The 22,750-nt window shown below is 44.7% G+C and overlaps 1 protein-coding gene across 1 annotated transcript; it reads left to right on the top strand.

The window, feature by feature from the left end:
* Nucleotides 1-1,254: 1,254 nt before the first annotated feature.
* PEDS1 (plasmanylethanolamine desaturase 1) lies at nt 1,255-22,750 on the top strand. Its single transcript, XM_075517469.1, has 6 exons — nt 1,255-1,554; nt 5,273-5,392; nt 16,579-16,670; nt 18,222-18,366; nt 19,027-19,239; nt 22,493-22,750. The coding sequence occupies exons 1-6, from the start codon at nt 1,281-1,283 to the stop codon at nt 22,612-22,614; spliced, it is 966 nt and encodes a 321-aa protein (XP_075373584.1). The 5' UTR covers nt 1,255-1,280; the 3' UTR covers nt 22,615-22,750.

The raw sequence follows: 22,750 nt of genomic DNA, 5'->3' as shown, positions 1-22,750 counted from the left end.
TTTTCATTTCAGCACGTGATTCCGGCCAATTATTAATTAACCTGTGATCCTCCGACCAGCAGGGCGGACTCTGGGAGGCACACAGCATGCCGTGTAGCCCGCTTCAGCAAGGCGATTTCAGCGCGCCACGAAGCGACAATCCTTGAGCGACCCCGCACCGTCGGCTCGGTCGAGTTTTGTGCAGTTCCCGGGTGGTTTGGGGCAACCGGCATTTCTCCTCCGGCGGGGGGCCCGCAGGGCAGCCCCCGTGTCGCATCCTGCAGGAGCAGGGTCAGCATTTTGCCCTCGGGCGGGTGGGATGCGTGGGATGCGCTGTCCGCAGCCCTCAGGGCGGGCACGGCCGCAGGGCCCCGCCGGCGCCGGCCCGGGGTTGTGCTGTGCTGCAGGTCGTGCCTCGCTGTGCCGAGGCGCGGAGGAGCGTTTTGTTCACCACGGTGTCTCGTCTGCGAACGCGTGGCCGCCGGGTTAAGCGGGCATCTGGTGCGGTGCTTCGGCCTCTGTAAGTGGATCCGTTTTTAGCGTTGAAGTGGAATCTATCTAATTATTTGCATCACTTCTTATTCCGGTGCTATTTTATTTGATCTTCAAATAAAGCTGTTGCAAAAATTATTTTTTATAGACATGGTGTTGTACTTAAACATTGCCAGGGGCTTTTGTTTTCTTTTATTTCCGTGCCGGAACGTATTTATTTGGGACCAGCGAGTGCCTCGGCGGCTGGCTTTGCCCTCGTCCGTTCGGAACACCGGCTGGATGACCAAGCGAAGGGGCCGAAGACGGTTTTATGGGCACGACCGCGCTCTCGGCGCGCCGCCGTAGGCGCAGGGGCTTCCAGAAACCCAGCCGCTGCCGCACGCCCGCGCACCGCCAGCGGCACCCGCGCACACGGTGACGGCCGGTGGGGCCGGGAGCGGCGCACGGGGCAGCAGCGCCGCCAGGGGGCGCGCGAGGCACCGGCCGGCGGTGGCAGCGCGGGGGGGGGGGCACTGCCGGGACCGCCCCCACCCAGAGCCCGCGGCACCGGCGCGGCCCCGCGCCCGGCCCCGGCCCCGCCAGCGCCGCCGCCCGCTCCCGCCGCCGGCTGGGCCCGCGGGGCGGGGCGCCTCCAGCCGCGCCGCCGACCCTGCCCGCCACGCCATTGGCTCCTCCGCGCCGGGCGGCGCTGACATCGGCCCGGCGGCGGCGCGGCGGCGCCGGCGATAGGCGGGAGGCGGTGCCGGGGCGTGGCTAGCCGCGCCCGCCCGCCCCTCCGCCGCAGCGCCGCGGCGCGGCCCCATTTCCCGATGCTGCCGCGGGCCGCAGCGCTGGCGCCGGGCGCCGGGCCGGGGCCTGGGCGTCGCTCGCCGCCGCCCGCCGGCCTCGAGGAGGAGGAGCCGCTGCGGGGCCGGGCCATGGCGAGCGGCGGCGCCGCCGCCGAGAGCGTCCCCCGCCGGGAGGAGGCGGCGGGGCCGCAGGCGGAGGCCGCGGAAGAGCCCGAGGAAGAGCCCGAGGGCGGCAGCCGGCGGTGGGGCGCGCAGCACGCTGGGGCCCGCGAGCTGGCCGAGCTCTACTCCCCAGGTGAGGGCGGCGGCGGGCTGCGCCCCGCGGGGCCGGGCGAGGGTGGGTGGGTGAGTGATTCCCCTCGGGGGGCTGGGGGCCGGCCGCACGCAGGGGCCTGGTACCTCCGGGAGGGGTGGCTCCCCTCGGGGCCCGGCTCCCCTCGGGGCCCGGCTCCCCTCGCCCTCCCCAACGACCGCTCTGAGGCAGCGCGGCCCCTCCCGGCGCGGCTGCAGGGAGCCCCGGAGGAGCGGAGGGGGCCGGGGCGGGCCCTGTCGGGGCTGGGCCCTGCTGGGCGCCGGGCGAGGCGGCCCGGGGCTGTCGGCGGGGGGATGCCGCATGCTGGTGGCCCCGCGCCCGTCTGCCGCCCGCCCGCATCTCGGCCTGGGCAGAGCTGGTGAGTGCGGCTGCTTGGAGCAGGTCTGAGAAACGGGCTGCGGATCGGGCGACTGGCTGCATTTCTGGTACCATCGAGGGCCTTCTTGTTGGCTCCCGGTGTCTCGGGGACGTTTGTCACGCCGATGGCTTCCCCTCGCTGCGTGCGGTGGGGAGACGCTTTTCTGTGCGGCCATCAAGCGAGGCTGGCTTCCAGTCCTCCTTTGCGTTTGACACTTCTCATTTATAAACTCAGACTTGATAGACATACTTAGCACACCACTTTTAAAGCAGACTTCTGAGACGTTAAGAAAGCACTGTTATGGAGGGGTTGGATGGTCAGCTTATGAAAAGGTGCTGGTATGGGACTGGAGTTGGTGTCTCAGCTGCAGACCCATGGTCTAGCTGCTGGGGTGGAGATTTTCAACCTAGAACCTGCCCAGAATGCTCTTCCCTTTAAAAACAAACAAAACCAAAAAGTTAACCTTTCCATCTAAAGGCAGATGTACAAATTTAGTTGCAAAGCGAGGTAATAACAGAAGCTTTTGCTTCAGAATATTTGTTTAGTGAACTACTCTGAGACACCCAGTCCTGGGACCTCAGAAAGGGGCAGAGGGATGTCTGAATTTTTGTTTTGGTCTTGTCTTCCTGAAGCTTGCTAGTTGTCAGAGCGCAATAAAGTGACTGCAGCTGTTTGATTATGCTATGGAAATAACTGCAAACTCCTTGTAATAAAACATGTCATTTGTTTTTAGCTTCCAGTGTGAGCAATGCTAGGTGTTCTTGCCATTCCCAGTGAATTCATTCGCAGGTGAATGATTAGGAAAGGGAAGATGTTTCCAGCATCTTGCAGTTTCCAGCAGGTCAGCTGGACAGCTTAGCTTGCACATTCAAGGCAATTACTGGAAAAGCAGGTGTTCTTACTTGCACAGAGCCAAGTAATGATAAGAAAACAAATGCATTCATTAGTTAGTCAGTTTTCTAGACTGTTCAGGCAAGTCTGCCCATTTCAGCTTGTATTGGTCACCTCTTCCTTGCCCTGAAAGAAGGTGGCGTGTGACGTCTTTCAGCTGGTCTAGATAAGCAGTTCTGACGCAGGCAGTGACTGATTCCTGTGCTTTACAGAAAAGCAATCACTAACTTTACTATTGCACTGGGCCCTTGCTCATAAGGAGAAGATTTTTCTCCCCAAACAACTTGCTACCGTTATCTTTAGATGTAGATGGAAGTTGCTGGGAAGTCTGTGGAGTAGTATATGTATAGTGACATCTATCAGCAGTGAGCTGTGATAATATATTAGATGTGCAATTTTTTTCTCGCATTACATATATAACTTACATAAACAATGTCAGAATATGTGTTACGGTGGAAGCACATGATGTTGAACTACTGAATTCTTAAGAACAGGGATTACGTATAATTGTGCAGAGTGAATATGACTCTTGAGTATTTCCACGATTTCTTTAAGCATATACTTTGTGGCTTTGACACCTTATTCCTTCATGTGGGACATACTTCTAAATTTGAGTGCTCTTTAAACACAGGTTATTGGTGCTGACTCCACTCCTTCGACTGATTCGCCTTCCCAGTCTGTCCAGAGCTGGGGCTGCGTTTCTGGACTCGGGTATCTCCAGACAGTTGTCTTGGGATCCCTGTGTCCAGAGTACAGTGGTGTTTGCATAGAGTGAACTCGTGGGACTTGCTAGTAAAGAGCCTAGTGTTTCCCCGAAGTCAAGCTAATTGTTCCATGAGGATCTACTCACTTAGCTCCTCTAATCAGGGTGTGGTTTTCTTATGCAGGAAGCGAGTGTTAATTAACTCTTACTTTCATTACTCCAGGGATCTCTTTATAGAATCTCCTGCATCGTGACCTGATGCTGTCTTGAAATATGCTTCTTCTTGTGTCTTAATTTAATTTTACGATTTTCTCCTCTGCCACTGCAGAGGATGTTAAATTATATACTCATGACCTTTCTAGAACAAAACTGAAGTTTTAAAGTCTTTTGTTCACACTTCTTTAAAATATGGCATTGTAGGCACATTGGAGATAATACTGATCCTCCTTTGATGTTCCTAGTTTTCTTTTCATTGCATGGTATAGTTGAGAAGAAGGACTTGATTCAGCACTTAGGAGGAGACATTTGACCAGACAGTAGGCCAACATAGAGGAGTAGTAGGAGAGAAGCTCCTGCGCGAGGATGCGCACCTCGCATGTAGCCTTCACTGATTGTTCCTCTGCACGTCGTGCCAAGTGTATAAGGCTGCAGGAGGGAGTGGGGAATGGACTGTGGGGTTAACTGCTCTGGGTAGCCCTGGGCGAGAGACAGCTGTGCTGACAGGCCCCCTAAAATAGGTGAAGACTGACCTGTCTGCTCCTGAGCGTGTTAGAGCTAACTACAGCCAGGGCCCTTCTGGGCCAAGGTGACAGCTCAGACCTCCTTCCTGGATTTAGGCATTAAAGGTCTGTTTCTGATGCCTTAATCCATATGGGTCTCAATATGCATTGAGTGTCCCCTTGCTCTCCGCATCAGTGCCTTGTGAGGATCTAGCAGAATATTCAGATTGACAAGCAGAAGCTTTCTGCTGCTAATCTGAATATTCAAAGTGTTACCAGACTCTGAGGTGTCTGTTCTCTTTTTATAGGCAATAAATGAGAGTTTTGTAGAGGTACGAAGTAGTACAGCAAGGTACAAAAGAGAATTTGTGCCAGTTCTTTCCCTTTGCTTATTCTGTCTCTTGTCATCTCAGAATGGCTGAGAGGTCGTAGCCTTCTGCCTGGGAGGAGGAAGGCAAAGACAAGGCTGCAGGAGTTAAGTAAGCAAGCTTAAGAAGTATACTTGCAATGTTAGGAAAGTAATTCTAGGGCCACCAAAGTACAGGATGATGCTTTTTCCTGTTAGTACAACAGCTTTATTTACAAGCTCTGAGACTTTAAATATTACAGATCGTAAGGTGATTTAACTACAGGGCATCTGAGGCCAGAAATTTGTTCCCAGATTCAGCTATACCAGCAACACTGAATATTGAATGAAACACAAATTTGAAAAAAAGATGGGATGTGGAGGAACGTTATGCCAGCAACCGCAGGGAAAAGGAAACTAGGACAATGTGAGATGATGTCTGATTTGTCCCTGTTATTTGGGCAAGGGCAGAGGGAAGGGGTTAGTAGTGGCTTGGGGAAGAGGAATGTCATTTAACAAAATATGCACACCTCCCATGGATAAATAAGTTTCTATTTCAGTTCCCTGTCAGACAAATGCAGTGTGTCATCCAGGCAGTAGAATAGTCTGTCTGTATTATTTCAGACTTCAAAATGTCCTCTCAGATAAAAGTAAAACATACTTTTTCCCTTTTTTTCCAACAGGAAAGCGACTACAAGAATGGATCTCTGTCATCTTATGCTTCTCTCTGATCTGTTTCAATTTTTACAATCTTCTCTTCTACTTGCGACTGGAACACATGCCCTCTGTTATTGTTGGGATATGTAAGTAGGAACTGTTCACTGCTGTGAACAAGGCAAGACTGTCTGTTGTAATGCTGGAAACAAATGTGTGATCTTTTAGGCTTGACTTACTGTTGGAAAGGGAGAGGGATGTTTGTGCATGTGCTATTGTAGTGCCTCTGAAACTGAGACCATCTGCAAAAGTTGTTACTGCTTTCTGTCTTTTGTTTCAGTGGCTTCTCAGTATCCCCAAGGTGAAGTTTTTAACATAGCTAAGTTTGGTGTTCTTACGTGGTCGTTACAAGTGTGAGGACTATTGAGAGGGAAAATAGCGGTCAAGACTGTCAGGGTTGGAAACAAAATACATTGGTCAAGAAAAATATTTACAAGAACTTTTCAGAAAGCAAAAGCCCAAGCGAAATCTTATAAAAGGTGTTTCAGGCATCAAGCTGGCTTGATTTCTGGGGACCGATAACTAAAACTGAGCATTTTGGAGTATTACGCGTTCATGTCAGGATATGAAGTTTGGCCTTTATCCTAAGTGATGACATTTTTCCATCAATGTAAGAAAAGTTGCAGCTTTCTTGTGGTAATAAATGCAACTCTTGGTCCCTTATTCCTTCGTTTGATAGGAAGCGTAGGCAGGCAATCTGTCTTGTATCTTTGCCTTAGATGTGTAGAGATATTTAAGTTGGCTGGATCTTGGCAGTACAGAGCTGGCTGGTCTAGATGCAGTGTGAGTTGGTGATTTCACCTTTTCAGTGAAGGAGAGGAAGAACTAGTAAAGGATTCTAGTTTGATGCTGTACAGCTTTACTGATAGAATTGGGAATTGCATGGAATTAGCTAAAGGAAAAACTTGTCTCGGAATAAGCTGGGTGTGAAAAGGGATTCCACAACATTCATTACATCATTCAAAGCCTAAATCTGTGCACAACTTGAATGTTGCTTAACACTCGGAGCAAAAAGTGTCAGTGTTTACACAAGCTTTGTGTTACTAGTAGGGTATTGAAATGCTGTGGCACAGAAGCTTTCTTGAGAACAGGCAGAAGGGAGGGCAGTGGAGCAGGCTGAGCTGAAGCAGGTAGTCATCTGTGGCTGACTCAGTCTGTCGGCATTATCTGGGCAGCAAATGTGACCGGTAGCTGTATGGTCACGTATGTATGGGAGGGGACATGGGACAAGGAAAGAGGATTAAATTTAGAAATTGGAAGGGTCAGCTCTGCAATGCGTGCCTTTCCTACTTTTCTGGTAACCTTCTAATATGGGACAAGGGAGGGAAGAGCATAGTAACTAAGCATCAGTTTTCTACTGTACTTGCAATGCATATTGAATGCAATATTAACTACTTGTGTTGGGTATGTATAAGTGTTTACATATTTTTATAAGAATTGCCTTGTTAACTGAAAGGAGAACAGACGGTGTCATTTATTAGGACACCATATAAGCTAGCTACAGGTGTTCAGCTTCCATGCTTTATAGTAAAAGTAACTTTTCTATAAACTGTGTGAGGTGGTATATGTTTTAGAAGAGAATGGTACTTGTTCGTAATCACTGTTGTATATTGCTAATGATTTTAAAAAAACCCCAAACACAACAGCAGATTCAAACAGTGATACATGATAGATGCTATGAATTTTTGCCAAAGCTGAGAAGCGGAAATTCCTGATGTCTGTTTAAAGGTTATTGGCTTTGTGTCGGGGCTACGGGGGAGCAGTGTCCTCCCACTATGAATCATACCAGCTCACTTGGCCTAATTTAGTCGTGCCCGCTCTCAGCTGATGAGGTGGAGGTGTTGGGAGGAGTGAAGAACCTGGCATGAGAACTGCTCCGTAATGATGAGGACAGATGTAGACAAGAGAATCGGTAATGATGGTTAAACCTGTTGTGCAATCTGTTTGCAACTGGCTTTCATCTCCAAGTTAATATTGATAAAAGCTTGAGTCCTCTGATATCCTGGTTACCAGTTTAACTGATAAAGCAGCCAATTCACTGATAATATTATTTAAGTAGTAGTGAATGATTAAAGTAGCAGAATCTGGATTCTGTGTAAATAAAGTAGTGTGGAAATAACTGATAGTGTGTACAAAAATGAGTGCAATAAAATAATAAGTGCTACACGCTATCTTGTTTTGCTATCTTCCTTCAATACGTTATTTCTCCAGGTAAAGTGTGAATGATGTCTATAATGCACAGTGATGATTAGGTTTTATTAAGTTTTGTGAAACTCATCTCCATAAATGTCCTGATTCCTAAATACTGCATGTAATACAATGGATAAGATGGGGAATATCGAGTCACAGACATCATCAGATGTGTTCCCATTGAAAGCTTTCCTGAAGCTTAGGTTGGAATATTGACCTTTGAGTTGAGATCACAAAATAAACACTCTGCTAATAAAGGGGTAGCTCTAGATCAAGTTCACATCAGGTCGTTGGAAATCTGAAAGTGATCAGTGATCCAGTGGGCTGGATCTGATCAGCTGCACAAACCTCTTCATTAAGATGCATTGTTGGGACCCCTGTGTACTCTTATGTAATTGTATATTTTCTTTTAAGAAACAAGGAGCAGTTTGAACCTTCTGCATCACTTCACCTAGCCTAAACCCTATATCTATAACTAAAGGCTGTGTTATCTCTTCTTTTTTCATGCCTTTAAAGGCACATATAATTGCAACATGGGTAATACTGCAGATATCTTAATCTAGAAATTCTTAGGACAAAAAAGATCTGATCCTCCTCTTACTGGCAGTCCAAAAGCACTTATTTTGTTGTGCGATGTGAGCAGGCAGCCTGCTAAGAAGTGAACTCACGTGGCATGCTGTCATTTGCTGTGCTGGATCACCTACGGGTGCTTGTGCTGTGGAGTGAGGGAAGGCAGGCGAGAACTTTAGGGCGTTGTTTTAGAATAGCTCTTGAACTGGTTGTTTTCTGCTGACTAAAGATGATCTTGCCGGAAAGGAAGAGGAACCCGTGTGAGTCTCTTGTCTTCCAGGCTGGTTTAGCAGAGACATGAGACAATTCCCTTCCCCTCCTCACTGTCAAAAAAAAAAAAGAGTAGGCAGGGGATGGATTTTTTTTTTGTTTGTGTTGAATCCAGTCATGCCTTATTCTGACTGTCTTCAGCTGCTGAGGAGCTATGAAACTTTTCCTTTTTGTGCAAGCTGACAACTATGTACATTTGAATTCGGTATTTTATTTGCATGCACACGGTTAGCTCCGGGGTAGGCTTGGTTAGGAAGGCTGGGTGTGGTAGAGGTTTAATACCCCCATTTTTTCAGCTGCAGCTGAACTGTCCCACTGCAGTAGGACCTCACCAAAACACCTAAGATTAGGCTTGAAAGCTCTTACCCCTTCAGGTGAGTTTGTGGTGTCCAGCATATTATTCCATATACATGAGTTGTGTATATATATAGGTGGTATATTAATAGCATCTAGATAAAAAGTTTGGCAAGCTACACCGTGGATTCTGGTTTTCATTTTTCCCTCCCTCCTCCTGTCTTTGTATAGGGTTTAAAAGTATTTTTTCCAAATTGGTTGACTTGTTTCTAACATTTGAGTTTTATCTGCAGCCATGTTTGTTCTTAATAGATACTGTTTATTGCAGTCTTAAAAAAAAAAAAAAATCAGTAAAGTTTGTTGTAACCTGTTTATATGCATAAGAACTACCCCACGTAGGGCAGATATCTTTAGAAACATCTTGTGACACAATACAATTAATCATTGCTGACTTGAGAGAAGGAGAACTAATTTTTTTAAACCCGTTTGAGGTATACGTTTCATTATTGCAAATGTTGTGGGTTGGCTGGACAGAGCATGCAGAAAGAAATCGCTTAGTTCACTTTCAGAATAGAAACTTGTTCTGATTAAGGCCCAAAACCTCTTTGTTTCAAGCTTGAGTAGCTCTGCAGAGCTGCACTTGGTTAGCTGCATTGCAGAGCCAAATGGTGTGTGCAATACATCTGAAAGCTCTGGCACACATTGGAGTAAAAGCACGCTGGAGACCATGAACGCTTTGTGGAATGGACTGCTGTGCATGTGGATCAGCCACTTCAAAGTCCTGCTGCCTTACAGCAAGAGACAGAACTGTAACGATGTCACTTCACTTTGGATTTCCTTTTAAAGTGAGTTTCCACTTGAAATTTTGATTTAAAAGGTCCCTGAAATTACACCAGGGAAAACTCAGTTAAGTAAGAAAAATTATCCTTTACTTCAGTGTTGGTCCAAATAAGCCAAATCTTTGTCACCTGCTGTCTCACCCCACCTGAAGGAGCTGTCAGTTACTGTATAGCTGTAGGTAACTTTGTGTTTTCCATCCTGAACTGTATTGTCTCTTAAACAGGGAGACTCCACAAGTTGTGATTAAATAGGCAAAGCTTTGATTCTATATTTTGTTGCGCTTCGCGTTGCACAAATACAGTTGCATTGCACTAACACAATTTGTATCGTATCTTCTTCTGTTGATCCATTTTGTAGTAGTTGTGCGTGTTACCGTAGGAGCTCTAGGCCTTTCCGGCACCAAAGAATCCTGGAGGTTGGTGGTCTTGAAAGTGGAATTATGGAGTATAATTGCCGGTTGGCACTCGGGCAGGTGATGTTGACTCCGGTTATCTGTTCTTCGTGTAACTTGGATCAGGGGATGAACTCCCCAAGCGTGCTAGCAGCTGTTCTGGGGCAGGACGGATGAAGGCTGTACCCTGACGGGGAGGGGTGACCGAGCGTGCTTACCCTGCTGGTGGGGGGAAGCTGGCGGCACGGCCCCGTCCGTGCATTCCCACTTGTGTGCGTGGCGGCCGTGCTATTGCTCTTTATGTCAGCAGCCACAACTGGGACAAAGAAAGCTCTGTGTGCTTGCCGAGTTGTCAGGGGCTCTCTTAAAGTTGCAGGGGACTTTGGCTCGAGGATTTAAGAAGTATAGGTCTCGGTGGCCCTGATTCACTCAGAATAGTGCCTCTCGCACTTCAAAACACCAACACACACGGGAGTGTTGCCCTGATGGAGTGGGTTATAGCGAATGGTGACAGTGGTCTGCTTCGGTGAGAGAGTGCAGGCCTTGAACAAGGCCGGTGTTACAGCTGCTTAGGTCCCGCGCCAGGCAGACGTTCAGGTATTGGGTCTCGTCTGGGTGCCAACCTGCACGCACAAAACTGCCCGCTGCTCCCCAGAGCTGAGCTCGCCCTGCTTGATTCCTGGGCGCGTTTCAAATGGATGAAACCGGAAGATTAGTTTGATTAGTCATACTAATGAAAGTATTGGATTTTTTTTTTTAGTGAGGGAAAATTTGCTCTTGGTTCTCATTTAGTATCCATTGTTCTCTATTCTTTTAATCACTTTCTGCTGGGATGGCTTAATGGCTTTTTCTAGTAATGCATTTTCAGGGAAAAGAAGTACACACAATGGTACTTTTTGTTCAAGAGCTCAAGACCTAGGTAAAGTTGTCAGGATTTTGTCACTTAAATGTGACGGGTGCTTGCAAGTACTCTATCAGCTGGAGAAATAGTAGGACTAGCTTGTTTTGTGCTAATAGACTAAGATTAAAGACATGAAAATAAAATTTGGCGGTTCCTTTCGTTAAGTTTACTGGGTAGTGATTCTCAGCCAAGTCGTGCTTTTGGTAGATGAATATTTGCTTTAGGATCTGCTGCTGTTCCACTCCGGGGGAGACGGTACCCTGATTCCTCGGGATCTCCTTTTCCTGCTGGCTTCTGGCAGCCTCGCAAGCTGCGTGGTTTCTGCCCTGAGGCTGGCGTTCAGGTCTGTCGCAGTGAGAGGTGAGGCGAGAGGTGTGCCCCGCGCTCAGGCGGCATTGCTGGGAGGCAGTGGATTATACCGGCTTTCCCATAGCGGGGACCAACTGGAGTATGCGGGGGAAGGAGAAGAAATGTCTGCTGTATGAGTAGCGTGCCAATCTTGCAAAATAAGCTTGTGTGACTTAGGATAGGCTTTTCCCGTCTCTAGAGTGCATGTATTATAGACATGGCTTATTTGAAAACCCAGTTATAATGTAATATAACTACTATATATAATAATAATACATATAATATCCAGGCCCTTTTATTTCGTAATTCAGCTGTGTTCTCTGCTTGCTTGCACTGTTAGGTCCAGTTCTGACTGTTTCTCAGCTTTAAATAGCCAAAATTATTAACTCTTCTTTTTTGCTTTTAAGCTGTTACGCTTTATACTTGTTGAAATGTTCAGGGATTATTTTCCTAGCCTCATAACTTGCCATGGCGTCAGATCCCTGCCTTCTCTGTACTGAAAGCCACTAAATGTGGAATGCAGATGACTAAGGCTCTTTATTTTTATAAGCATATAAGTAACAAACAACTGTTACTTTAGCATGTCGATATTTAGAAAACTATTTTTCCTGTTGTGGAATTAGCCACTCCCCCGACTCTTTAATGCTGTCACGTTCAACTGGTTCATACAGTCACTGATTAAAAATGACTGTACTTCTCAATGATGTTACACAATACATCAAGTTATTTAATAACATCTTATGCTGGTTTTTTCCTCTCCAGAGACTCTAACTGAATTTTTACAGTAAATACAAAGCTTTATATACTCTACTGTAAGGCTTCTACATTACAATTTGAGAATTCTATCTATGCAAAGCCAGGCTTACACTTGGCTCTGTAAAATTTCGGTGAAGTACAACTTTGTTGCAAACATACAGAATAGTTTTCTCTCTTGAATACCCTGTACCTCAAATGTCCCGCTCTCACTTGGCTTCCTTCCGCTCACGCCTGGGAGCAGCCAGCTTGCAGGAAGTGGTATGTGACTTGCTCACGAGAGAAGCCCTTCGTTAAGGTTGCCAGTTGTAACCTCTCCGTTTGGTGCTCAAGCAAGGAAGAGGAGGAATGGGGGCTTTTCTGCGACACAAACCCCTACGCTTTATCTGGTTTCTGAACAGAACGCAAGCGGGAGCAAAGCCATCTTGTGTCGATTGTATGTTTGGGCCAGCTGCACTTCCAGCCCTGCAGGTGACTTGGCTGTCTGAGTGCCAGCGGTCAGGCTCTGGCACGTCCCGACTCGGGGAGAGGCACTCGCTTGCCCGGAGGCGTCCCGAGGGTGCCGCTGTGCCTGTAGGCTCGTCTGCGCACAGGGTCACAGTACGGGGTGGCCGGAAAAGAACAGCCGTTCTAGCAAGTGCGTGTCAGTCATGTGGTCACTTGTTTTAAAACATCTGCTACTGGTTGAAGTTCATTTGTACACCTTTGCTCTCCCTGTATGCCAGGCCGTTTTCTTTTTCCCTGATTCAGCAGTCTACTTCCAAGACAGAGAAATCCTGGTGTTTTGAGCAAGTTCTGCAGCTTGCTTCTTAACTGCAATGCCTTCTTCCCCTCCTCCTGTGTTTTCTGAATACTCGCCTCCTCTTCAGATATAAGCCATAGATGGGCTGATCCTCCATCCCACCGCTCAGCAGGCTGGAGTAGAACTAATGTGTACAGAGCAGTATTTCTCTAATACCTTACTGATACTGCTTCTAATGAGTGTGTGAATGCACCGTTTGCGGTTCATATGTACCTATACTGTGGATGTCCTGCTTTTTCTGACTTTATGATTAACTCTTAATTCATGTTCAGGGCTGTCAATCTTATCTCGCCCTCCCAACCTTGATATGACAGAGCATCAAGATCTTATACCACCTTAGAGAAGCAGCTGAACACCTGTGCCTCGGTTTTCCCATTTTAACTAAAGACAGTGCTAGTTATATGAGAATATTGAGTTCAATTCATTGCTGTCTATGCCTTCTGAGTCTGGAGACAGGATGCAAACGAAGTGGTACGATGCTAGTCATGTATCAGCTTTGGTACGGTTCTTGCTCTTTTGTTACAACTCGTCATACACAACTGCTGAAGAGTGAGCAAGCCCTTCTGCAATACAGCTGAAATATGATTTCTGGTAGTTAGGTTTTTTCAGATTGCCTTAGTATAATGCACTGCTTCAGGCACCCGTCAGTCTTTCCTCTTAGCTTCCTACCAGCTGACATCAAAGTAACATGCGAAATATCTATTGAACTCACAGTATTTTGCCTCTATTTCTGTTGTTCTTCCTGCTGTTATTTCAAGCTCTGATAATGCAGTGTGCTGGAGGCGGTGCGGGTTAATAGAGCGATTACCTCAGTGAGGATGGTGTTTTAGTTGTTGCAAAGTGAAGCGATGCTTGGATATCTTCCTGCTGAATCAAGGCTGTTTGCTCTTTCGGCTGCTAGGTGCAGACCTAAAAGCCATTGGGCTCCACCCTGTCTCACTGTAGCTTACATGTGTGGTCTGAAACAAAAACAAGTGTACAGAATTTACTGCTTATAAAAATAAGCTATCTTCAGTACAATAAGGTGATACATAAAGGATGAAGTGTCTCCTGCTGTATTTAAGAGTTTGGGCCAACTAGATAATGGATTCAGCAGTGGGGATTGATTTCTAATACGAAAAGAAAGCCTTTTGGGGTAGTAGGTGCTACTAAGCCTGATGTTATTTCTTCTCCCTTTTTGAAATTGAAAGGTGAGGGGAAGGACTGCAGAGGCAAGGGATCAGCTAAGGAAAAGGTAACCATGAGGAGAGGTGTATCTGAAATATGCTGTGCTGCGTGCACTGTAGGTAACTGCTGTGCCCTGAAGATGAAGAGCATTTCATCAATAGTAACAGAACAACCTTGTCCTCTTTCATGTTCTAAAAATTATCTGCTCTTTAGCAATCCTGCTAATGTTACAAGAACTTCGTTAAACTGGACTCTCAAGGCAGCTGACCCAAGCGTCCTGATTGGCATAGGAAAATCAGGCAAAGTCCAGATCATGACCAAGGTAAATAAGTTGTGTGATTTATGGGGAAAGATGCACATTTGTTGTTTTGTTTCCTGGCATATCTCAGATTGCTTTTAAGTTTCCATGAGAGAGGGAGGACTAACAAGATGTGTTGGAGTCAAAGCAAGATGAACCAGTATTCCAACAATTTTCACTTTTGGTTTGGATTATAAGTGAGTTGGAATTGTCTTGCCTAACATCTTAGCAGGCAGAGGGGTGCCTGCCCATCACAAAAGGCCTCAATTCTGTAAATGAGAAACTGTGCTTGAAGAAAGTCTTCAGATGCTGAGAGGAACAAATGCTGGCTAGTGGAGGAGAAAGCCAGGAATTCTCCTGGCTTCACAGACATCTGAAGAAGAGTTGGTGAGGCAGGCAGGGCAAAAATAAATTTCCTGCATCACCTCTGGTTTTGCAACTCCCTGCACTTTCTGGCGCAAAGACCGTGTTACAGTGGGTGACTTCTGTAAACAACCCGATTTTTGTAAATATCAGCGGGGAAAACTAAAGAACTATGTTCCAGCCACTCTGACCTGGCCCTGTGACTACTTCTCTGGTTTGCGTGGACACTCAGTCTTCTGTGAGAACTGCCAGACATGCCAATAGTAAGTGACTCTGCCTTATGCTCTGAGCACCAAATGAGAGTAGGGAATTGCTAACTGAGCTGCTTTGAAACATATGTTTCGAACACATAATCTTTGTATTTCTGTTGCTGTGACTCATTTAACAATAGACTGCAAGATCAGTATATAGCGCTTTAATTGGCATGAACTTTGCATTAGATTTTGAGGGGTTTGCACTGAGATCAGACGCTATCAATTCCCAGGTATCCTGTACTAGCACAGTACGCAGAAGCTATTTTGAAATCTGGGTCGTGCTTCTGCTGAATTCTTTTAACCAGACCCGCAGGTAAGAAGCGTGTGCTGCCTTCCCCTTTCAGAGCCTGAACGCTGGCTCTGCAGAGAATCACCAAGTGTGCTTGTATACATATTCACTGGGTGGTTGATCTCAGAAAAAATGGACAGAAAGACCTTTCTGATATTTTTATTAACCTGAAGGGATGGCACTGTGGTGAAAAAGGATCTCAGTTCTTAGTCTGGTTCATTCTTCAGCAAATCTAGACTCCATCCAGACCTGGTTAATCTCTCTCGAAACCTGCTCAGAGCAAGATGTGCAGGTTTGAACTGGTACCTCTTGGTGTCTCTGTTCCTTAAAGGGCAGGGTCTGACTGTCCTAAATCCCGCAAGCGTAGAGGTCCCAAGGCAGTATCTTGCTCTTTGCTGTGTTGCTATAGCCATATTGCTATGCTGTATGCCACATTTCCCCAGCCTCTCCATTAAAAACAAGGGAACTTCTTTGGCAATCTTCTCTGAATTTTCTTCCTCAAAAGCATAAAGACCCTGGAAGTAGAGCTCATGCAGGAGGGTGTCTCAAGCTGTGTTGGAGACTTTGTTACTAAAGGGATTGGGAACCTGGGAGTTGGACGACTTCTGCAGGTGAAGAATGATAGGTGTCTGTTAAACACCACCTGACAGATCTAGGACTAACTGGAAAATATACAGCTGTTCTGATCAAATAACATCTCTTACATCCTTACTTTTAAATGTCACCATTAGCCAGAAACTTGGATAGGTAGATTTTCCAGAACATGAAAGCAAAAATAGGGCCTTATGTGCAAGAACTGAAAATCACGTTTATTTGGCTGCAGTTTTAAAGTTATTGTGGTTGGCAGCTAGAAAAATCTTTACACTTGTTGCAACAAGCTCTGTTTAATGGTGTATCTAACTTAGTATGCAAATATCGCAAGTGTACAATGTCCCTTACAGAGAATTGTTAGCATGGTTTCTGGGGCCTTGCCTATAGCTTTGCAGATGCCACAGTCTTGAAGTTGTTTGATGTTCCAGTCTTATTTTGTAAATAGTATTGCTGTAACCAGGAGTGGCTTCTTAAATTAGTAGTCATTGGAGTTCAGTGCTTCTTGTTTATAGACATAAGGGATCAAGGGAGAAGAGGAAGGTCTGCAGATAGTATTGTCTGCTGGGATGGCTTTAACAGCTATTTTATAGCCAAGTACTCTGTTAAATGCTACTGAAGAAGAGGGTAGGCAGATCTAAGTGATTCAGTTCTAACTTACTAGTATTTTCTATACCAGCAATTGTAAAGATTCGTCAAGCTCTTCTGTAGAAGGTGGGTTAAACAGAAAATCTTGCTATAGATTTAATGAAGATTGTAACCGTCCAAATGGTGTCTTGTTAACCTCTTTTTCCTAGTTGCCTCACCTTATGTTTGTTCAGATTGGGTAGATCTCATGTGGTTGTAAATATCTAAATTAGAGGTAGATAAACAAGTAAACTTCTAAAACAAGTATAAAATGTGAATACATCAGTAAAAATGCTTGTGTATATCTAACGGTGTCTCTCCTCGTTCAAGTTGCAGGAGTTATTACGGCTGACTTTCTATCAGGATTATTTCACTGGGGAGCAGATACCTGGGGATCTGTGGAGCTACCCGTAGTTGGAAAGGTTTGAGATTCTTATCCTTAAGCTTGAAAAAGTTATGAAATACTTTTTTCTGAAACACTTCCAGTATTCCCAGCTGTGTTGGACAGTGTATATAAGCTGTATCTTTCTTGCAGTCTTGCTAATGTAACCAGCTCCCCCCACCCCCAGAGCCCTTCTCCAGTAAATGGCACGGTATATTGCTGGTAAAGTGCCATGTTTACGCTTGGCCTAGGTGACATGTGCAAGGTGACACTGTTCCATTTTTATCACCTTGTTTAAGGTTTGCACACAGTTTTGCAATGCCAGTGTTCGCAGACCTTCCCAAGGTACTGTGGGAATGGCCTGTGACACCACAAGCGTAGAAACCTGGCAAGGTTGGTGTAGATCTTCCAAAAGGCCAATAAACACAGAGGTGTGGAGAATTGTTCCTGTAGCTAAACTCTCTAAAAGCTGTCTTGTAAAACATGAAGACACTCCAGTAAGAAATCTTTCCAGTTCTCTGTGCTACGGCCCCTGTTGTAGATATAGTAGTATTAGGATGGCGATGACTGAAGATTTAGATTTGAGATGCATCATACATCTGCAGCTACAAATGCCAGATGCTTAGTGGAAGGTGAACTGACTTCTATAATAAGCAATAATCTGTTTTTTAAAACAAACTTCTTCATAGCTACCATTAATTACTCCTCACAGTGCAATATTAGAAGCATCTCTATTAAAAAGAAGTATATGGGATATTCCTTGTAATTATCCAGAAATACATGAACTGGAAGAGCAGAATTAAGACTGTTGGTTTTAGGCTTATTTTTGTTCACCTTCAATAGAATTAGTAGTCCTTGAATCCCTGTATCTCTGGACCATAGTTCAAAAAAAAAAAAAAGCACTGCAGGAGACTATGCACTAAATAAACAAGAGTTCAGACTGATCAGGACACCTTCACATAGACTGTACATGATGTGTTAAAGGCAAGTAAGTATACTTGTTCTACTGTCCCAGTCCTACCTGTCACATTTGCTCTGCCTCCTCTGGGATTGTGCATTCAGATGTGATTTCTACTCCTAGAGGAGACTCTTGTATAGTCGGTTTGACTTGCATTGGTTGGTCTGGTCATTGAACTTGCATTTAGTCTGTTAATGCTGTCATCTGTAGCCCATACAAAATGTTAGGCTGAATTTTTTGGTTTTTAGTGTGTTCTTGGTTTATGCTGCTTAGCAAGCGACTTATATTTGTGAATTTCATAGGCTTTCTTTGTCTGTGAAATTAAGATGCTGGTCCTTTGTTTTTGAGATCTAGAGACTAAAGGTCTTAAGTGAAAACTAAGAATAAAACTGAAAAGCAATGAAAAACTGGATTTGAGTCTGGGAACTGAATTGCATTGCAAATGTAAATCGAATTATCTGAAGTGTTGTCCTCACAAAAGGTTGAATCCTGCTTGCAGGCTTTGTACTATGGAACTCTCTTAAACTCAGTCATCAGATTTGAATGTATGTGAGGTTTTGGGGGGGTTTTAAATTTTTCTTTCCAAGATCATTATTGAGCCATGGTGTCATATTTTTCAATTTGTTTTTTCAGGCTTTCATCAGACCCTTCAGAGAACATCATATTGACCCCACAGCAATTACCAGACATGATTTTATAGAGACCAATGGAGACAACTGCTTTATGACACTGGTCCCGTTGGCAAACATGGCATACAAATTTGTTTCTTTTTCTCCAGGTAAGCTGTTACTTCTGACTTATGTGGATTTAGCATTTTTGTTGACATTTAAATGAACATTTGTCTGTGTGAGGCTAGGAGAAATCAATGAATGCGAGATGACAAGTAATAGCTGTTGGAAGCATGATGCTTCTGGGGGGAGGGAGAGAAGCTTTTCTTTTCTTGAAGGTGGAGCAACTAGAAGGTGGGACAGCTAGATTCTGTAGCTCAACAGAGAATATTTGGCTGAAGAGTCTTGCAAGGAAGCATTAGAAGTTACAGTAAATACTCTTTTTATAAGAGGGATCAAGCTGTGTATATAGGGAAACTCATTGTTCTAAAGTGTATAAAAATGCTTCATCTCTGTGTAGAAGTACTCTATCTGCAAACTACAAGTGCAAGAATTAAAGGATTAATTTAATTTTATAGATGGTAAACTCAGAGTTTAACTTCCTGTTTATGGCGAGTCGACAGACGTTGGCACTTACCAGCCTGTCTTGTGACATTCTGGAATTGCTTATGGCTCACTGGCTCTCATGACACTTCTGCCAAAGCAGCTTCATTGAGGCCGTTGTTAGTTCCTGCAGCACCAGGCAGCTCTGTCTGGGCAAGACATCATTTTCCTAGTAGAAATTTACCTTTTCATAAATGGTATTTAAAGATACGCATCTTGTTTTGCAGAGGCATTATATGAAACATGTCCTTGGGAGTGTTATGTCTTTGCCCTTATCATCTTCATAACCATGACGAACCAGATTCACAAGTGGTCTCACACGTACTTTGGTCTTCCACGCTGGGTCATATTTCTACAGGACTGGCATGTTATCCTGCCACGGAAGCATCACAGGATCCATCATGTGTCTCCACACGAGACTTACTTCTGCATTACAACTGGTACTGCCATCTGGTTCATACTGCAAGCTCTCTTTAGTAGTCCAGTGCAATTCACCTGGCAAGACATAATTTAGTGATGGCCTATATTAAATACCTAGAAAATTACATGGTGAAGTTAACCGTGCTCTTAGCCGCACAAGCTCTTAGCAAAACTGTAGTTGTTTTTGTTGCATAAAAAATGTGGGGGGAAGATTCATGATTGGCTAAAAGATAACTTTCAGCCTGACAGAGTAGTCAGTACTAAGATCCAATTGCATGATATCTTGGTAATCTCATGCTAGCAATGGATTTTATTCATTAAAGTCTTAAAGCTGCTGTTCCTTCAAAAGAGCATGTCATCTGCAAGTGCAACTTACCTTGAATGCTCATTTCTAAAGCAAAGCTTCTGGATTTTCAGCATTCATTCATTCTGATTTGGGGAAGAGGAGCGGACAGGCTTGCAGAAAACTGGCTTTAGGTTCCTCTTATCTCTATTGAATTTTATGCCCACTGTACAGGAGGGTATATTCAGTCACCAGTGTTGCACAATCCTGAATAAGTTACCAAGCTAATCAGACAGCTGGAAATAAACCACTCTGGTTCTTCATTCTGTCATTGGCTTTGACAAACAGTTTATGTCTGTTTTGAAATCTCTGCCAAGAAACAAATCTAGTTCTCATGACCAGAATGTCATGTAAAAACACGGTACAATTAAGAAGCCCGACTTGACAGATGATGACAAAAATCTTGCCGCCTTAAGAGCTTTTTTCAGTCCTACTATGTCCTGAAAGTTTAAGCTTGACCATTATTGGCAGTCTTGGGCTAGTTGCTTTTTTCTCGTTTAAAAAAAAACCCCCATGTGCTTCTGTTCACTCCATGCTTTCTGTAAGTGTTCACACCATACTAGTCTGACATAACACAGCATGATAGATTGTATACTTGGATTTTCCAGTGGAGCAAAGTGTTTCTGCAGCCCAAATTCTCTTTCTTCTAGGGTAGAAGTGAGGAGGAGGACAGAAATATGCAATCAATGTGCTATTTAAAAGGGGCCTTTACTTGAGTAAAACAGGACTAGTTATTGTAACACACTTGTTTGGACTTGGCTGTCTACTCTTAAGTCAAGTCACTGAGAGTATAGTTGGTTTCAGAGCTGACCTGTGTACGTAAAGGTCTGCCCCTGTATCGTTGCCAGGGAAGGTGTCCGATAACAGAGCTTTCTGGCGTTCCCAGTGTTAAAGCTTTCGGACTGACTGCCGTTTTTAGACACCAGGAAGGAGTAGTCCATTCCTTGAGGGGTGACGGCTGTGTTAATGGGAATTGCACGGGCTGACTTCCCAAAGGGCATCTGTATACAGTGAGTGGAGTGGAGCTGCAGGATCGCAGGTGAGCTAGGAAAGGTCACGTCCAGCTACGGAAGGTGGCTGAAAACAGTGCCTGTCTTAATAGATCGTTAAAGCTGTAGTTGTGTCTGATTAGGAATGATCTAGCTCTCCAGAAATACAGTATTTTTCAGCAGTGAATATCCTGAATGTTCTCTCCCTTTAGTATTTCTGTCCCATAATAGCTATACACATAGTGTAGGACATCACCAGCAAGAACGGTTGTTTTCCTTCTGCTGGCTGTGTCACCGCTGTAGGGATGGTAGGTGGACGCAGCAGAGCTGGCTCTGCGGCAGCTTTTTTTTTTTTTGAAGGTGGGACAGCTAGATTCTGTAGTTCAACAGAGAATCTGTGGCTGAAGAGTCTTGCAAGGAAGCATTAGAAGTTACAGTAAATATTCTTTTTATAAGAGGGATCAAACTGTGCATATAGGGAAACTCATTGTTCAAGTCTTGCTCGTGCTATCCTGTGTTTTAGCTCTTTCCTCTAACATGAACCGCTGCTGCTAGCTCACTGTTTCCATTGTGGTAACAACTTCTTCATTCCTGCCACTCCTTTGGTTTTGTTTCCTTATGCTTTTTTCCCTTTTCCAGAAATGTACATGGTGTAATGTATAACGTGCTTACAGGACAGTGCTCTAAGTGTGGGATAACTAATATAACCCTGCGTACATCCATCTCTTCCTGGTTGTAGGAAAACTTCTACAGGGAAATAACATTTCCTGGTGCTGATTTCTTTTGGTTTTCCTAGTTTTACAATGTTTAATAAAACAGAGGCCTAAAGTTACTATATAATACATCGTAATAAAACCCTGTGAAATTGCCTCTTTATGCACTCTCCTGTCAGTTATATGTAGTTAGGTTGGCATCAAAATACAGTATCAGAAAATCAAGTTAATGTACTAATTCATATCCTAAAAGTGAGACATAAAGCCCTACTGAATTCAGGGTGAGGCCTATTAAGCCTGTGTGAGTTCCAGCCTCATGGTCTGTACAGTGCAACATTTCTACAAAGCATTCAAAATACCCTAAATCTGTAGGCTAGGAAAGATGCATTAAACTCCTGTTGCATGCAGAACATGATGGCACTTACTGTCATTTTTACATAAAATGGTAAAAGCCTGTCCCATGTCAGCCTGTTACAGCCTTTCTGGTTACTGGGAAGCAGAAGTGCTCTGTTAGCAGAGTTGCACAGCTTTGGGAGCGTGCTGCTAGGGGTGCTGCCCTTCTGGTCCAGGACGTGTCCAATGCCAGCTACCGTTAAATGCACTGTGGTACTACCACAAGATTTCCCCATCACAGGCTTCATTAGCAACCAGTTACACAAACTTTAATTTTGCCTAGGGAGAGCATAATACATTTAAGTTCCCTTAAAAATGAAAATTGATGTTAGAACTATCTAAACTTGAGGCTTTATTTGAGAAAAAACTTTGTTTGCTGAGCCTTAGTGGTGGGTTTTTTTTCATTTCTTTTTTTCTAGAAACTGTGGCTTTGATAATGTATTTGAGATTTCAGAGCCACGTTGTGTGTATTTACTTTCTTGCTGAACTACCTCATGAGAGAGACGGGGAAAAGCCAAGCTGGCTTTGGTGATGGGGAAACTAATTGGGGAGAAATAGCTGAAATTGTTGGGTTGGGGGTTTTGTTTGGTTGCTTAAATTTCAATACTAAATCTAAGGTGCTACTAATAGAAATGTTTTGCTCCTATCACAAATCATTCAACTTGATGGTCCCTTTTCTGATATCTTTGCAATGGCAATAGAGTAGTCCACCTCTGAACTCCCCTTACATTTACCTTGTGTTTAATTTAAAGAATGTTATTAAATAAACATTGCAAGACATTGAACTTTGGATGCTATGACAAACTAATCCTTTTTCTCCTTTGCGATCACTTAGGTTGGCTGAACTATCCATTAGAGAAGATAAGATTCTGGAGGTGTTTGGAGAACATTATCCAAGGAGTTACTGGGGAGAAGCCAAGAGCAGATGACATGAAATGGGCTCAGAAAATTAAATAACTTTTGCCAGCCTTCTGCAATCCTTAACTTGTTGCCAATGTTGTTTTTAAAAAAAAAATAAAGCCATCAGCCAAATTCAAGACCTGCAAAGAAATAACAGACTCTAAAGCACAAACTAAAAAGTGCTAACACAGAC

Source organism: Mycteria americana, chromosome 14, assembly GCF_035582795.1.
Source record: "Mycteria americana isolate JAX WOST 10 ecotype Jacksonville Zoo and Gardens chromosome 14, USCA_MyAme_1.0, whole genome shotgun sequence".
Lineage (NCBI taxonomy): Eukaryota > Metazoa > Chordata > Aves > Ciconiiformes > Ciconiidae > Mycteria > Mycteria americana.
Note: the sequence above shows the minus strand (reverse complement) of the source record. Positions and strands in the feature narration are given on the sequence as shown.

Coding starts and splice junctions, on each gene's coding strand:
- PEDS1 (XM_075517469.1), top strand. CDS start 1,281: ATGCTGCCGCGGGCCGCAGCGCTGGCGCCGGGCGCCGGGCCGGGGCCT. Junction 18,367..19,026: donor ATTTGTTTCTTTTTCTCCAG/GTAAGCTGTTAC, acceptor CTTGTTTTGCAG/AGGCATTATATGAAACATGT. Junction 19,240..22,492: donor TTACTTCTGCATTACAACTG/GTACTGCCATCT, acceptor GCGATCACTTAG/GTTGGCTGAACTATCCATTA.